Here is a 17,563-nt window from a genome sequence, read left to right as displayed (position 1 = left end):
AAATCCCGAGCCTCAAAATTCCCGAGCGAGGCCAAGACAACCATTTTTTTTGTTAAATGACCAATTTGCCCTTTGCTTATTTTGTGCTATTTAAGGGTCCACCGGCTTGTCATAACGAATCACGATCATTTTGAAAACATTATCGAGCAGTTTCATTCATTGTTTCCCTTAAAAATTCCCGAGCCAGGCCAAGACAAATCGTTTTTTTTTTCACAAAATTTTTCAAAAGATGAAGCCACGGGCTTAAGATGTGGAACGACGACAACAACCGCACACCGGAGGCATCGTTGGAAGATTCTGTAAGTTCGTGAATTTTTTTTTTTCTGTTATAAGGACATCCGCCCAAAACATCCGGATCATCCGTGGAGGATCCGCCTGAGAAATTCGGATCCCTCATGGAAGATCTGAAAATTCCAGGCGATCCCCCATGAGCTTGGCCTTTGTGCGGCATTGAGAGAAGTGTTTCCCGAGATGTCGCATTTGCTTTGTCGATGGCACATTAACAAAGATGTGGAGGCTCGGGTCACCAATATGTTCAAAAACAAGAAGATAGGGGGGCAATTCAAAAACGGTGTTTGGAAACGTATCATGGATGCTGCGACCGATGCGCATTATAACTCTGTTGTATATAGACTGAAAACTCGGTGGGCAAGTTTCCCGGCAGTGATTAGTTATGTTGAGAGAACTTGGCTTTGTCATAAGACCAAATTTGTGACTTTTTGGACGAACCAGGTTCTGCACTTAGGTAACACGAGTACTTGCAGAGTTGAGAGTCAACATTCGGCCGTGAAGATGTGGTTTGAATCTTCGACAGGTATGTTGTTGGAATTTTGTAGTTGGTGTATATACTTTGTTTTAGTTCCATTTTTTTGTAAATACCAACGGGTTTTTTATAATTAACTTCAATGGCAGGTTCTTTGGATACCGTATGGGCCCGAGTACATTGTCATATTGGCAACCAGATCATTGCCATTCGTAATTCATTGGAGGCGTCAAGGTCGAAGATCGGTGAGAAGTACAGACAGTTGCCATTGTCCTTTATTAATGGCAAGGTGTCTCAGCATTGTCTGAAAGTACTAGATGACGAGACGAGAAGGATGAGGGAGCTGAGTTACCAGGTGCATGAGCGTTGTGGATGTGTAATGCGTGTGACCCACGGTTTGCCTTGCGCTTGCCAGATACATGACTCGCTGGTTACGCAAACAGGCTTGTATACAAGGAAAATTCATCCGTTCTGGAAGACCTTGGTTATCGGCGATGGTGTTAATGTACTGGAGTTCGTTAACGACTCTAACGAGGAAGCTGCACATTTCCGTTCCCTGGTTGATGAGGTCGGTGGTAGTGATCCTGCTGTACTTCGAAATGTATTTCGCATCATTGAGGAGGAGTTGCATCCGGATAATTCAAACCTTGAAGAACCACAAGTAAATCACAACGTTCGAGGTCGCCGAAGGAACAACGATACTAGACGAAATCTCAGTTACTTCGAACATGTGGACCGTCAAAACACTGAACGTGGTGCGCAACAAACAGGTACGGCTTGCTATTAATTTTGCGATTTACATGTATTTCAATTCCTAGCGTACTCATAACGAAAACATAAATTGTGTAGGGGCAGAAGATCAAGGTGACATCCGCCAATGCCGGTATTTGCACTTGCTCCCGGGACTGATGTTGCCTTACATCACGGCATGGAAGGATGTCATTGGCGATGGTAACTGTGGATTTTGTTGTGTGGCCGACTTCTTCCTCGGAGATCAAGCGAACTGGTTTGATGCTCGGGAAATACTAGCGAATGAGGTCGCCGCTCACCCCTTCTTGTACGAAAGGATATACGGGATAGGAAGGGTGTGGCTGAATGTGGAACGCATTCGATAGGATGGTGGGGTTGTTGATTCACGGCACTGGATGGTTGTTATTCAAGATTTATTTCCTATTGCTACTTGGTTCAACGCAATGGTTATTATTCTTGGTGTAGGTAACGTACCGACCTGCTATTACCCTTGCCTCACGATCTTACCGTTGCCGGCACGAAACGGGGTCAGAGCACCAGCACGGGAATTTGTAATCGCTATAATCGGGGAGTCACATTTCATCTGCATTGATCTAGTCGAAAATCCTCTTCCCCCGATCGCAGGATGGTGGACAAAGAACCACGAGCCAAGTGTCAATGGATGGGATCAACAATATATCGCTAGAAGGAACATGTGGGTTGCATTAGTTGGGCAGTGAACAGATTTATGTAATTAGGTTGAACAGATTTATGTAATTAGGTTGAACAGATTTATGTAATTAGGTTGAACAGTTCTGGGGATGTAATATAAAGCAATCAATCAAAGTAATGATACAAAGTTGAAACAAAACCCGCAATTATATTATTTTTATTTACAACACAAAGTTTCAAATGAACCAGCTAATAGTAAACAAAAAGACAAGTGGTTCACAGCCCCATCATCGTCTGCCAGTCAAATATCAGCTGCTCAGTCATTCCCCTCGTGTCAGGCGACATGCTGGGATACTCCGCCAGTGATCTGCGGTGAATCTCCATGGACCGACCCATCCACTGCAAATAAATAAGAGAACAACACATTAGTTATATAATTCACAATTAGTGTAAATGGAATTTAAAGTATGATAAAACACAAGTGCTTACATAGTCCGTGTTAGTCCTCTCTGGAAGTCTGTCCCCCCCAGCTTATGACCCACCCGGAGAAATACGAGGATGAGAAAATCGGTAGAGCCATTGCATGTAACTAGGACCGACCGTAGGAGCTCCACCGCCGAGTCGGGTGAGGGCACCTAGAATAATACTGAAAGACGAACCGGGGACAAATTGAGTCCACATCACTGATGTCATCTCAGTCGGAAACTCTACCCGATACATCTTCAAGTTCGTCGGTCTCTTAGCCTTCTCAGGCCTGATGATGGTCCTCGGAATGTCCTGCACGAATCCCAGCTGTCGAACGACTCGATTAGCCATGTATGGCTCAATGATACTTCGATACAGGATGCAGCCAATAAATAAAGTGGGTGGCACGCGTCGTGCCGGATCAACTCCGTACGGGGGCCAGTTAACCTCATTGTCGGTCAGCTGATCCAATCTAGCACGAAATGCGAGGAGGCTCTCCATGCTCTTGTTGGGGCATCCCAGTCCCACATCCCAAGCCGAGGAACGCGAAACACTGAGCTCCCTAGTCAAGGTACCCTGCTGAGGCAGGAAGCACGGAAAGTACTCGTAGATCCACACCTGTAGAAGCGTGAGACAACCAGCGATAGAATCGACATCTTTTCTTGATGCGTACTCAACTGCCGATACAAATACGCTAGAACAGCTGAACCCCAAGAGTACTCATTGATCGGCAGATCATCCACAACAAGCTCGCTGAGGAAGGACGGATGAGTACGGTTACCACTCTTGTCCAAAAACAGACATCCGCCCAGCACTAACCACATGTAGGCACTGTAATGGACACTGCAAGGCCTCTGCAACTCCAAGGTCGAGTCCACAATCCTCTCCGTCAGCACCCCACTACCCTGCCAGATGGTCTTCGTACCGCACTTCTCATTCAGCTTTTCTGCAGTCAAGTCCATGGTAACCATGCATGCGTCCCGTAGGGTGTCCGTGCTAGGAGTAGTGAACACCATGCGACCATCTACACGAAGCCCTAGAATATGGTATACATCGTGCAGCATGATCGTGATCTCCCCAAATGGCATATGGAACGTGTTCGTATCTGGCTGCCATCTCTCAACAAAAGCTGAAATCAACGGCCAGTCAAAACGTTAGAACATGATCCCAGGTAAGTGAGACAGACCACTACCGTCAATCAACTCCAGATGCTCCTGTGCAAGACGACCTCGCCAGGTGGCCAATTCAGAACACAACTGTGTCCTGCTCAAACAGCGCAAAACATTACGCTTCTCCCCGCCCCATATATACGCAGCCACGTGCCCCCCAAAACTAGGGATAACTGCCATCTCAGCCTCCTGCATCGCTCCTACCCATGCCTCTGCTGAGCTGGTGGAAAGCTGACTGGTTTGACTACTGCTAACAAATCTCCCAGTCTGACCCCTATACACCGTATGATAACCCGGAGGGTCATACTCTTCATCGCGGGAAGCCTGACTTGCCCGCTCGTCGTCCTCATCGTCAGATGAAGGCACTCCACCCGACGAGTACATGGGGAGGTTGCGTTGTGGTTGATGCTCCCCCGACCAGTTACCAGCAAACCCATATTGCTGCTGGTGATCAAACGGTTCGACCGTATTTCCTAAACGGCCTGACTCCCGCCTAACTGACGCGTTCAAACGTCTAGATACTGCGTGACGAGCTCCCGAACCCTCAATCTATATTAAATACGTACAAAATTAAAAAAATCACAAAAAAAAAATATTCCCAAGCAAAATCATAAAAATAGACAAACAAACAAAAAATCATAAACTAAAAAAACACAAACAACAAAAAAAAAAACACAAACAACCAAAAAAAATTAACAACCAAAAACAAATTACACAAACAAAAATAAAACCTCACAAAAAAAAAAAAAAAAAAAAAAAAGATAACAAAAAAAAATCATAAAAAAAAAATCATAAAAAAAAAAATTCACAAACAAATAAAACAACACTACTAATAAATTACAATAACAACACTAGTAATAATACTAATTACAAAGCCTAATTATAATAATAACGTTACTACTAACAATAACAATTATAATAATATTATAATTACAACAACGACGACGACGACGACAACAACAACAACAACAACAACAACAACAACAACAACAACAACAACAACGACAACAACGACAACAACAACACAGCAACAACAACAACAACAACAACAACAACAACAACAACAACAGCAACAACAACAACAACGACAACAACAACAACAACAACAACAACCACAACAACAAAGAATAACCGAGAAACACAACAAATTCTGGAAAAGAAAAATAAAAATTAAATAAGAACCGAGAAAAAAAAAACGAAAAAAAAAAAAATTCTGGAAAATGGGACATCCGCCTGAAATTTCCGAATGCTCCATGGGACATCCAGAATTTTCAGGGGATGTCCCTTTTTCCAGATTTTTTTTTTTGTTTCCTCGTTACCTGCTCGCCGTCGACACCACCGCCGCCACGACCACCATACGTAACCCTAATCCGCCGCCGGTCAGACATTGCAAGGCCTTTGATGAGTTGTTGTTTTCGGGTTTTTTTTTTTTTTTTTTCTGAGATTTTCACAATTTTTTTTTTCAGATTTTGAAAAAAAAAATTCTAAATCTGATTTTTAACAAAAATCTTTGGAGTGTTGTTGTTTTCGGTTTTTTTTGATATTTTCAGAATTTTTTTTTTCAGATTTTGAAAAAAAGTTTCTAAATCTGATTTTAGAGGGAGATTACAAATTTTAGAGAGACAAGTACGAGCGTGAAATGTGTGGTCCGTGAGTCTTGTGACTATTTATAAACAAGGGGCAAATTAGGAAATTCATGTCCAAAATGCGAGCGACGGCAGATAAAATGAGAACGACGAATAACAACTCCCTTTACTTATGATTTTCTTGTTCACAAGCTTGACGTTGAGAATAAATTGTGGGAAAAAGTTGAAGGTTTGAGAGATGGTTCGTTTTTTGTCGGTAATAATAATAACACATCAATGTTTGTTAATATATCAACTGCTCAACGAATATGGTGCCTACTTTACCGATTATGAACTTGAATATTGGGATGATGAAAGTGAGAAATTTCGCCGACATGATATGGGTGTGTATGATATGACATCTTTGTGTTTTGACAAATTTTACCAAGGTGACGATGCACTTTGCGAGAATACATCTCCTACATGGTTTATACCCATGTTTTAGATATTCCTAGGTGAAAGTTCATGCGATAGACATTTTTTCATCTAAATTTTTTAATTATTTAACTTATTGTATTTAATAATTTCAAACAAAATTACAAAAGTTTAATCTTTATTTATTTTTTTACTATAATTTATAATGAATTTATTAAATATTAATAAATTGTAAATATGATATTTTTTGGGATATATAAAATTTTTAATGTGAAATGATAAATTTTTAATAATTTAAATCTTAAATAATTATTCATTGTTTTACCATATCTTTTATTCCGATAGAATCACCAACCTCGTCCACAACCAACTTACTACATAGATAAATTGAACCGTGAAATGTTAGCCAAACTGAAATTGATATAAATTAAATATTTACAGTTATATAAAATAAATCAATATATACCAATAAATGAAAATTTGCGATATAAAATCAAATCTATGCATTGGAATTTTTTCATCATCTCCAAAAATAACCAAAGCCATCCATATATAAAGTATACAACATCTAAACGTATGCCATTACATAAACAAATAATCGTTAAGTATCTTAAATAAATACAATATAACTAATAATTACAAATATAAATTTAAACATAAGATTTTAAAAATTACCTGGACATTGATGACCTAAAACTAACACAAAATTACTAACACAAAATTCGCTTGATGGGGTTTTGTATTGATACGAAATTTTATTTGTGTCGTATGATGTCTTATATCTGCATGTAAAAAACATTTAGTAAATAAAACATAAACATATAATCATTGAGTATCCCAAATTAATACAATGTAAGTAATAATTAAAAATGCTAATTTTAAGATAGGATTATAAAATTAAGCTAAAAATTACCCGGCAATTGATGATAAAAAATTAAAACAAAATTACTAACACAAAATTAGCTTGATGGGGTTTTTTATTAATACGAAATTTTGTTTGTGCCGTATGATGTGTCAATTTATAATGGTAGGTATCACAAATTTTAATTTAATTATAATTAATGAAAAATTTGTATTTCTCATCAAAAATACTATCAAAATTTATCTTATAATAATAGGTATCAAACTTTATTATAAGCGTTCATCATTTAAATATTTTTTAGTATATTTTTTTTGGATTTCTTATACTCGTAGTATTGAATTAATAAATTTATCTTTTCTTGTATTTTTACTTTATTTTTTTCATTAATATAATTTAATTCGTAGATTATAATCTACGTGGCATTAAAATTTTAGATATATCAAATCTAATTCGTTTCTTTTATCTAGGTGGCGACATAATTTTTTAATTCAAAAATAAAATACAAATCCTTCTTCTTATTGGTCGAAATAAGTATATTTCTTACGTGGCGCTCCGAATGCTCTCTTAAAATACCTACTTTATTCATATATTATATATTATATTATATTAGATTAGATTAGATTTGTTTTCCTTTTTCTTTGAATATTTACGCGGAAGCTTATCTAGTACATATATAAAGGGAAGTTTTTTTTCTAAGATTTTAAAGAGCCGGATTTTGATTTAGGATTATGCTTTTTAAAAATTTAACTTGAATAAAAGTATATTAATTTATTTTATTAAAACTAAACGTATAAGAAAGGGCTTATTTTATACAATAATTAAAGAAAATTTTATTTTATTTTAGAATTAAAAAAAATTTCAACTGCCTTGTAAGCAAATTAACGAATGAAATTTGAGAATTTAATTTTAAATGTTAAAAAAAGAATAGTAATTTAGGATTTGAATTATTTAAAAACAAAAAATTTCTTTTCACATGAAAGTAATCCTACGAATGAAATAACATATTTAAAATTAATTTATTTTAATAAAAATTAACAAGTAACTAACAATAGCGAATAAGGTCGTGTCATAAATTAAATTAATAGCAATTTTATTAGAATATTATTTTTTTTTTGTTGAAACTATTAAATAGTAAAATGAAAATAATTCAAAAAAAAAAAAAACAAAAAACTTAGAGTCTAACTAAGAAGTGTGTGCGTGCGTGCGTGCGTGTGTGTATTTTGTTGAGATTTATGTGTTAAAAAGCGGTGTATCGCACGGACCATTATCTAGTTAGGTCACTAGGTGTATACAAAAGTTTTTGTGGTGTAGGATAATTAATATGAATACCAAACGACTAATTTATTATTATTTTTTTAATTTAATTTTTTTTTCCTCCCTTTGAATTTATATCAAAATTATTCAGAGTAAGTCTTGTATGTGGCTAGCCACACGGTGTGATCATATTAATTTAATTATAAGAATATTCTTTATGTATATATATGAGTAACCCTATTTATTCAAAAGAGTAACCTCATTTTGTCCATTAAAGTAACTCCAATTCATTATATGAGTAATATCAACTAATTTAGAAATAAGTAACCCGTTTGTTCATTCGAATAACTCCTAATTTTTGTTTTATAAATTGAAAGAATAATTTCAGTTATGTAAGAGAGTAACCCATTTTCTTCATTTAAATAACCCACATACATCAAGATAATCCCATTTGTCTTTAATGTAACCTAATACGAAAATTTCCAAAAAAAAAAATAGTAATAAATAAATAAAATAAATACAACTGTCATGTCACGAATGATAAGACAACCTAGGGCAAAGGTAGACTTGGATCACGGAATAAGTACACTTCTCTGCCTCTCTCTCTCTCTATTCTCTATTTAAACACTATTCAATTTGAACTTCAATTTTCAGAGCTTTGTAATCTTTCTCGAAGTTTCAACACACAAAAATTAAAGCACGTATTTCTACCAAATAAATATTTGCAACTCTCTCTTTTTATCTCTTTTTAAAATTTCCTTATCAAAAGAATGGCAGAAAAACAAGAATTAGTATCGTTATTTGATTTTGATAAGACGATAATTGGAGTACGATAGTGATGATTGGGTTATTGATAATTTGGGTTTTACCCAAATCTTCAACACCCTTCTTTCTACCATGCCTTACAACTCTCTTATGGTTAGTGTTCTCCCTTTTTTTTAATTCCATTAGCTTATTATTACTTGGATTATAATTTGTCATTGTTAATCTCTTCGTTAAGAATCAAGAGTTGCTCTAATGGTTAGGAGTTTTGTCATATATCTTAAAGATTGATAGCTAGATTTTAATATTTTGCAATGTTTATGTTAATACACAAATAGAAAGATCGAAAGAATCCTAAAACACACGTAGCTAGTCAGTATGCATGATTTAATATAGATGTGGTGGGACTGACCTAAATTTACCTAGCTTCAATTAATTATGTTTGCCCTTGTTTAGACTAAGTTTGATGAGCTGTTGTGAGTTATGTATAGACGTGTCCCAAAAAATAAATTATATAATGCGCCGCACATATCTATGAAATCGTATATTCTTATAACATTTGTCATTACTTTCAATTTTATATAAGACCAAAAATACATTAAAAAAAATCATCTAAACTTTCTTCTAGTCCCTGTTTCCCACCTTCTAAACTGCCTTACGGGCACAACACCATACCACCATAACCAAACGGGAGCACCGGCAAGGGGCAATTCACGATATTTCTGGAGGATGTTTTTATGTTAGACGTTTGAAAATTTTAAGATGATTACATTGGTATGTTGTTCATAAAAAATTCCAAGTGAAAGATATTTGCCCTAGTAAATTGAAAGTATAATAAATGTTACTCTCTTGTCTCTTTTATATTGTCCCATTCCACAAATCTGCTTTATTAAAAATTGGTAAGGGAAGAAAAAAAAGTGTGATCTCAATTTAATATTAGTGGGTTTAATTAAATGAATTGGAGAGAGAGGGAAGTACTTAAAATTAGTTTAACTCTTCACATGGGAGAGAGGTTGACAATAAAGCAAACTCATTTCCCACCAACTTTACAATGGTACAAGGTCACCCAATTTTCTAAAAATTTTAAAATTTCAACACTTTTTAAAATTTCACCCCAATCCTCCTGAAATTGTTGCCTCCTTCAGCTGGTGCTCGGGTATAACTCATGCACACTGTTTCTGATGTGTTAGGCGCCTGAAGTGAGGCTAGAGGAGGTGTCGTACACATAACGACCAGGGGGTGTTGGGGATGAACTCCTCTTCATCATCATCGGAGTTAATTGGGGATGGGTTATGATAAAATTGAAGTTTATCCTTCAAAAAATCATAATCCTCACTAGTTAGCTCTGAATCAAACCCACCCTTACCACAGATTTGTGGGTCAATTTTTTTTTTTGAAAATTATTGAAATTAAAATTCATGGTAATCAGATCTGGGAATAAACTATCAAGAACATACAAATACCCACACTACGAAGGAGAATTTCTCAAGGATAGATCTTAAGAAAGAGATTTCTACAGAAAAATAAAAAAATAAAATTCTGAAATTGTAGAACCGAATTTAGGGTTCATCAACGGAGGAGAGAGAAAATACCAAATGAGTTAAAAAAAAAATAGGGTTTTTATTTTTATAAGGGTGGTGAGAAAATAGAGGTAGTTGGAGGAGATGAGAGTGAAATTAATGGTGGAAGAAAATTACAGGAAAAGATAGATGGAGAGGACATTATTTGAATGAGAAGAGAGAAAACATTGACAAGAAGAGAGAGAAAAAGTGAAGTGATAGAGGAGAGAGAGTAATTAGTGGGTTAGAGGGAGCTCTTAGGATATATGATACCGTGACATGGCTGGGTTATAAAAATTAAATAGAAAATAGAATGAGGAAATTAATAAGGGACATTCATTTATGGCAAATGGAGCAATAAAAAAGGACAAAGGGAGTACTTGTAACATGATATGGATGACATTCCCTTCATAACCAATTAGTACAATAGTACCTGAATTATATGTTTATATATTAGAGTGATCAGATTATGAACCAATAAAAAAAAGTAATTGAGTTTGCTTTGCAATTACTAGAGACGTGCTTCCTTGTTCAACTACAGGATAAAATGATGGAGGAACTTCATTTGCAAGGAACAACAATACAAGATATAACAGAATGCTTGATCAAGGTTCCATTGTCTCCAAACATCATATCTGCAATAAAATCGGCTTATGATTCAGGGTATTATACTCCTTCCTGTCTCAAGTAATAGTTTCACGTGTTTGAATTGGGGTTAATCTTAAAATCTTTTCGAGAAATGAAAATTGGTAAAAACGTATACAACGAGTTTTTTTGTATAAAACAATCTTAACCAGGCCACCTCAAAACATGTTCCACTAAAACACATAGCCAATGGGCCCAATGTAGGCTCTTCCTTGGAAATTGTTACTTAAGGGTATCAATTATTATTACTCCGAAACATTTAACATTTACTAATTAATTTAGAAAGTGACCTATTATTTTAAGACAACCTTATTTTGAAATGGGCAATTCCTTAGAGATGGATAGATGTTCATCAACGTATAATTTCCGCTAAAACCCTTCCTACCATACCGAAGTTTTTATGCTTTTGATCTTACATTCAATTCTTAGTTTCTTACTCATTATGGAATCAGCTGCATGCCATGTTCATAAATTTATGTTATTCAGGTGTGATTTGAGGATTGTAAGCGACGCAAACACTTTTTTCATAGAGACTATTTTGAAGCATCATGGAGTGTTACATTGTTTCTCTGAAATCAACACGAATTCAGCTATTGTTGATGAGGATGGCAGACTCCGTATTTCGCCATTTCATGACTTTAACTCATCTTCTCATGGGTGCAACCTTTGTCCTCCCAATCTTTGCAAGGTACATATGATTCTAATAACTCTTCTATAATTACTTTGTTCTGGCTTCAAAATTTGCCTAATTACTAGTTATGTGACAATTAATTCTGCTCTTTTAAACTTGTTACATTATGTAGCAAAAGGCTTGCACCTTCTGATCTTGGGTTGCCAAGGAAATTAATTTCATGAATTTTGAATGCATGACTATAGTTTTTCTGATGTATTTTTGCGAAAATGAAGCAGTTTCTGACTTTGATGAGCTTAATTATATTTCATTTGATCGTCTTCCTTCCAACATCTGAAGTATGTTGTTAATAATAACAGGGGACAATTTTTACAAGAATCCAAGCTTCTTCGTTAGAAAAGCGGTTCATCTATGTAGGAGATGGAAAAAATGATTATTGCCCAAGTTTAAAGCTAACAGCAAAAGATTATGTGATGCCAAGAAAGCATTTTCCTCTGTGGAATGCAATTTGTATCGATCCTGCACTTATAAAGGCGTCGATTCATGAATGGGAGGACGGCGAAGAACTTGGAAGGAACTTGATTAACTTAATTAGTTCTTTGATGATCATGAAAGCAGATGAAGTTCTTATAGCTGAGGAATATCTTTTTGCTGACTGTAAGTCTGATCATGTTGCTGCACCTGAGTCCTTTCAGAAGTCAGTCCCGGTCCCTCATTAAGTATGAATTTATGATGTGAAACTCCTTATCTTTGTGGTTGAAGTTGATCAATTTCTGAGTAATAGCATGACAACCATGGCTTTGCAGGCAGTGTATGTAGTCATAGGTACACACTTGATAATGAATCAAAATAGTAATGGTGATGTTGCCAGTGACCACAGAAAATCTATTGATGTAGTGATGTATGCTTGATGTCCAAATAAGGTGGTAAATAGGTTTTTCGGATTGGATTATAGCTTGATTCAGATCACATTCGAATTTTGAGTCATTCGATTCAGTTTGAGTTCAGTTCTTATAATACGGAGTATTAGGTTGATCGATAAAATTTAGATTTTTTGCCAGAACGGACCTATTAATTAAAATATCTGTAACCTTTTTTCCCTTTTTTTTGGTACCATATCATTTAATTATGACAAATTTTAGCCGACATCCAACCAAAACAGTCAAACTTCAGACCACAGGTACAAATCAAGTCCCTGTTAATTAGCTCATAGAGCTACCCAATACTCAGCTTTGTGAAATCACTGCTTTTGTCCAATTATTATTTAGGTCATGATCAGTTACAATTGAAATTTCTTGCAATTTGTACTTTTGGTTGAGTCAGTGTGTATTTCATCAGGTCTAATTATGGATGAAATTAGTTAAAATAATGACCATAATACAATCAGAGTCAAAGCACATTCTAAATCTTTTATGAATAACAATGAGTTGTGATGAATTAACCAAAACCCGACTCGATTCAAACTATTTCTATAGAAAAGGTAACAACTTTTTTTGACATTCCACGATACATTGTGTAAGAGTCGAATACATTGATGAGCACTTGATCAATAGATGTACAAATGTACTACATGTCTATATTACATTTCAACTAATTTTCCAAAAATATAATATGGCATTGCTGCAGATAAAGCACTGATAGCTGTGTACTGTTTTGAGCATGAAGAAAAGGTTTATATCAGGAAAAGAGGAAATATTTACTCTTTCCTCAAAGAATTGCATTTCTTATTTCTTTCCATAGCATAATGATTATTCCAAAGATTTACACACAACTCAACCCCCATGAAATCTATGATTACAAAATTAACAAATGTTCAATTTCTCAACCTTTCCAAACTAAATATAATTTATAAATACCTGTCCTGTTTCCTATAGTTTTTTATATTTTTTTCCTCTTATCTTATCTACAGCCCTTCTGTACCACCTCAAACTCAATTCTAACCAAAAAACTGCCTAACACCACTCCTTACTGCGTATATAACGATTACAATGACTTATCTTGCTATTAATCCTCGAGCTATACCTCAAGTGAGATGCGAGTCTTGATAGGCTTCAACTTTAGGCCCATGCTCTCGGGTGAAAGTAGCTCTGGGGAAATACAAGACGGACTTAATGGGCTTCTTGGGCTTACACTCATGTGTGATTGCCTGTAGAAGCCATAACCCATGAGGAAATATTCTAGAGGGATCAACATGGCATGTGGTTGCTCCTCGGTCACCAAAGACCCGCATGCCTGAACCTGTAATTTCAAACAGGAAGGATTAGTGAACAGATTGCAGCAAAAGATTATGTTTAACATCAACATCATAGGCAATAATTAGGGTACCTCCACTAAGGCACTAAATCTTCTATCTAGTTTTGTGGCCATGTGCACTGCTTCTGAGTGGAAAGATGAGTCCTCTCCAACAAATATTAGTGAACGACATCGTAGTTTCTTCAATCCTTCACTTATATCAGTCCTCCTGAGTAGAAAAGAGCAAGAGGAAAAATTCATATGAAAACTATTAAATGTGAGAGCACAGAAGATCAGGTGGTATATTTGAGGACTTAGCAAGACAAAGACACCCGGAGTACCATCTTTGTTCTGATAATAAAAAGGGCGGCAAGATCCTATATGACTTTAATTCTTACCAATTACCTCACCAGAAACATGTAATGATTTTTTTCAAGGACGTGGAAGGTAATGGTTCATAATAATTAGAGGAAACATTTTAGTATTAAAGTTACTTTGAAGCATTAATGAAAAATGAGTAGTACACTACATGGACTACTCCCTCCATCCCTAATGCATGATAAGTCCTAGTTTAACCTGTCCCAAGATGATAGGACACTTATTTAAAGTTATACTTTCAACTTGCTCATGACTGTCATGGTTGAGATGCAAAGACTTGTAGGAAATGGTAGTTTACTGTATTTCAATTCAACTCTTCAAAAATGACCTCCAATCAAAGTAGCCTGTTATTATAAAAGGGCAGAGACTCTAGTGATAACTTACTATGAAGTATTTATCTGTAAGCAAAGCTACATTGTTTAAGTATAAAAAATTAGCTTCTGTAGTTTCCAACGCTATAGTGAAGGGTTAAAGAGTAAATAGCAATATAATAAGGAGAGGAGATCAGCCGATAACCTTGATTTTTAGAAACATGTCAAAATCAAGAAGATAAAGGAGAAAGACAATACCTGTTAATTGCCTCCAAAAAATGCATGACATTAATACTTTCTCTATCATCCAGCCACTGATAGAACCAAAGGTAAACAATATATCAGTACTTCCACACCAATGCAAATAAACAGAACTCCCCATTCACATAGTAACACCGACAGAAAAATACATATCAAAATAGGGAAAATTTCTCAAAAATGATAAATGAGGATATTATGGCTAAAGAACTCACTTTTCGACAAGCCTGAACTATATCTGATTCTGGTACAAGGGAATTACCCCGAAGTTCCTGCAACAGGATTCATAGTACACCATTAAAGCATACCATACTAGAGTTTTAATTAGATGTATACATAATGTAATTAGACACTAATCACAAGCACAATCATGAAATATACCTTGCTAAAGTATCGTTTGAGCAGCATCTCTTTAACAACACTGCACATGCCATAGAAGTAAAGTAGATTTGACATCACCTACAAAAAATACAGAGCTTTATCAGGCAAAGATTCTTTCCTTTGAACTATTGGTAGACAAGTTCAGAAAAAGGGACCTTATTGTACAACCATTCGGTCCAAGATGGTGCTCTGCATAGAGGAGAGATAAGTATCAAACCAAGAACACGCTGCTTATATTTCGTCTGCATGTAAAAAGGCAAAAGGAATGACAATAAGTACAAATACAACTTATTTTGAAACTTTTTTTGGCACGATTGCATCAAAATACAGCGACACAACTTACAGCAAATAATGTTAAAACGTATGCTCCAGCAGTCACTCCCATACACATAACTTCACCTAGCCTGCAACATGTAATAGTCCCCAACGTAAGTTTCGTCAATTGTGCTCGTCAGTACTGGTCTTAAAATGATCAAGACAGCAACCAAAGGTCTACGGCCCAACGTTGTATTTTATTACATGCAACATGAAATAAACCAGTGGCAGGGCTCGAGAAAGTAAGTGAAACAACTGACAATTCTGCTTAACATAAAACTCTCAAACTTGCAAAAGTTTTCGTAATGGAAATTACCCGAAATAGTCAAGAACCTCAACTATCTGATCAGCCAAATCATCAACTGAAGGCTCAGAGGATTCATATTCATAGCTTATTGCAGCAGCTCCCCACTGAAACAGCTCTTAACAAAAGTTCCATGTTAGAAACAATACAAGCAAGATCCTTTAACTTTGTCCCAAAAAAACAAAGCCAACTAGGATCATTAATAATACAGGTAATAACAACTCCTACTATTATTCAATGGTGAATATATAAATGCTGCTTCTGCCCGACTTTATCAGTCACACTATTAGTGTAATTTGAGCTGGTAATGTGACATTTAGAGTCGAATAGACGTCGTATATTTATAAGAAAAAAACTAACTCGTCCAAGTTACAAACCTCATGGCCAGGAGGACTGATATGGTAGATGCAAAAGTTGTGAACAAGCAAAGATAATGCCTCAGGACACATGAATAATCCTTGAAAACACGATGCATCTGCTCAAAACAATCCGCGAAAAAACAAAATCAAAATCATATTCTAATACAAATGCAATAGTCATTACACTTACATGCTATTCATAATTAAGGATTAAACCCCGTCTTAAATGCCACGCAACCATCTTAATCCCTTTTTTTCCATAATCATGCTTAGTAAAAAAATTGGCACTCTTAAAAATATATACACCAATACCTACCACAAGCCTATAAACATGCATAAACAATAGCTAACAAGTGACACTATAAACAAACTTAAAATTAATCAATTTCTCAATCAATCATCAATATATATAATACAAACTCACAATTTAGAGCTAAATCTGGGTAAGTAACAAGAGCTGGCTTATCTTGATCACCATAAACAGCTACCGACACCGGACCCGAACCTGTTTTAACATAATATTCCTGTACAAATTACAACATAAAACACTTACATAATGCACTTAACAACAAGAACAAAATATCTTAATTATATGATTATCAACCCATTTTTTCTAAATGTAGCATTAAATTAATTTTCTCACTTAATATGTAACATATTCATCAATTTTTGGTCCCCCCAATACCAATTTCATATAATAAGCTAAAATTAGTTTTCTGAATTGGAATAATACCCCATCAAAAACAATCAGTTTAAATTAATTTTCTCAATTCTACATTTTTGTATAACTAACAAATAACTATAATTAGCAACCCCTTAATAAATGCTAACAAATTACATTTATAATTTGTAAAATACACAACTTAATTAGCTAAATAACAAAATTAAAAAAGTGGGAAAATTACAAGAAATAAATAAATTAATTAATAAACAAATGAACAAAAATGTACCTTGCTATCAATGGAGATCGGCTCAATATTAACAGAAACAGAATCACTAGAATCTCCCATTTGTTTCTCTCTCTAACTCAAGAATTTTTTTTTTTTAAATTTATATATATTTGGGATTTTCTGTTCGGTGAGAAGGGGTTTTATATAAATGACAAAATTTTATTTTCTCTCTCCTCTGCCAGTGAGTGAGTGCAGTGAGTCACCGACGCTCGAGGAAGAAGGTGATGAAAGGGGTTAACCATGGTTAAGGGTAATCAACTATGGTAAGAGTACCGACAGTATGTATGAAATGACCATTTTAGCCTTGGATTTATATGGTAGGTTTTTGATGTGATGGGTAATTTATGGAATTTAATAGAAAGAGGGAATTTTTTTTGGAAACTTCTTTATTTTAATTTTCTGATTTTTTTTTTTTTTAAATAAATGTTGAGTGTTAATTAATTATTGGTGGTCAAATAGTCATGTGGATCTTGAGGTTTAAGCTCCAAAATCTACTTTTATAATTAAAAAATATTTAAAATATTAAAGAAATTGTGTGTTAAATAAAAGACAAGTGAAGAAGGG

The 17,563-nt window shown here is 35.0% G+C and overlaps 1 protein-coding gene and 1 pseudogene across 1 annotated transcript; one reads left to right on the top strand and one right to left on the bottom strand.

Annotated features, from left to right (window-relative positions):
• Nucleotides 1-8,089: 8,089 nt before the first annotated feature.
• Nucleotides 8,090-12,498, top strand: LOC110715357 (annotated as a pseudogene).
• Nucleotides 12,499-12,985: 487 nt separating this feature from the next.
• LOC110715356 (pollen-specific protein SF21-like) lies at nucleotides 12,986-17,195 on the bottom strand. Its single transcript, XM_021893918.1, has 11 exons — nucleotides 17,000-17,195; nucleotides 16,474-16,573; nucleotides 16,068-16,165; nucleotides 15,703-15,797; nucleotides 15,415-15,475; nucleotides 15,227-15,313; nucleotides 15,072-15,149; nucleotides 14,906-14,962; nucleotides 14,691-14,746; nucleotides 13,837-13,972; nucleotides 12,986-13,749 (listed from the first exon to the last, which is right to left on the bottom strand). Exons 1-11 carry the CDS (start codon nucleotides 17,057-17,059, stop codon nucleotides 13,528-13,530), a joined length of 1,050 nt encoding a protein of 349 aa, XP_021749610.1. The 5' UTR covers nucleotides 17,060-17,195; the 3' UTR covers nucleotides 12,986-13,527.
• Nucleotides 17,196-17,563: the final 368 nt, after the last annotated feature.

This window comes from Chenopodium quinoa, unplaced genomic scaffold (assembly GCF_001683475.1).
Source record: "Chenopodium quinoa cultivar QQ74 unplaced genomic scaffold, ASM168347v1, whole genome shotgun sequence".
NCBI lineage: Eukaryota > Viridiplantae > Streptophyta > Magnoliopsida > Caryophyllales > Amaranthaceae > Chenopodium > Chenopodium quinoa.
This window is presented reverse-complemented; position numbering and strand designations above follow the sequence as displayed.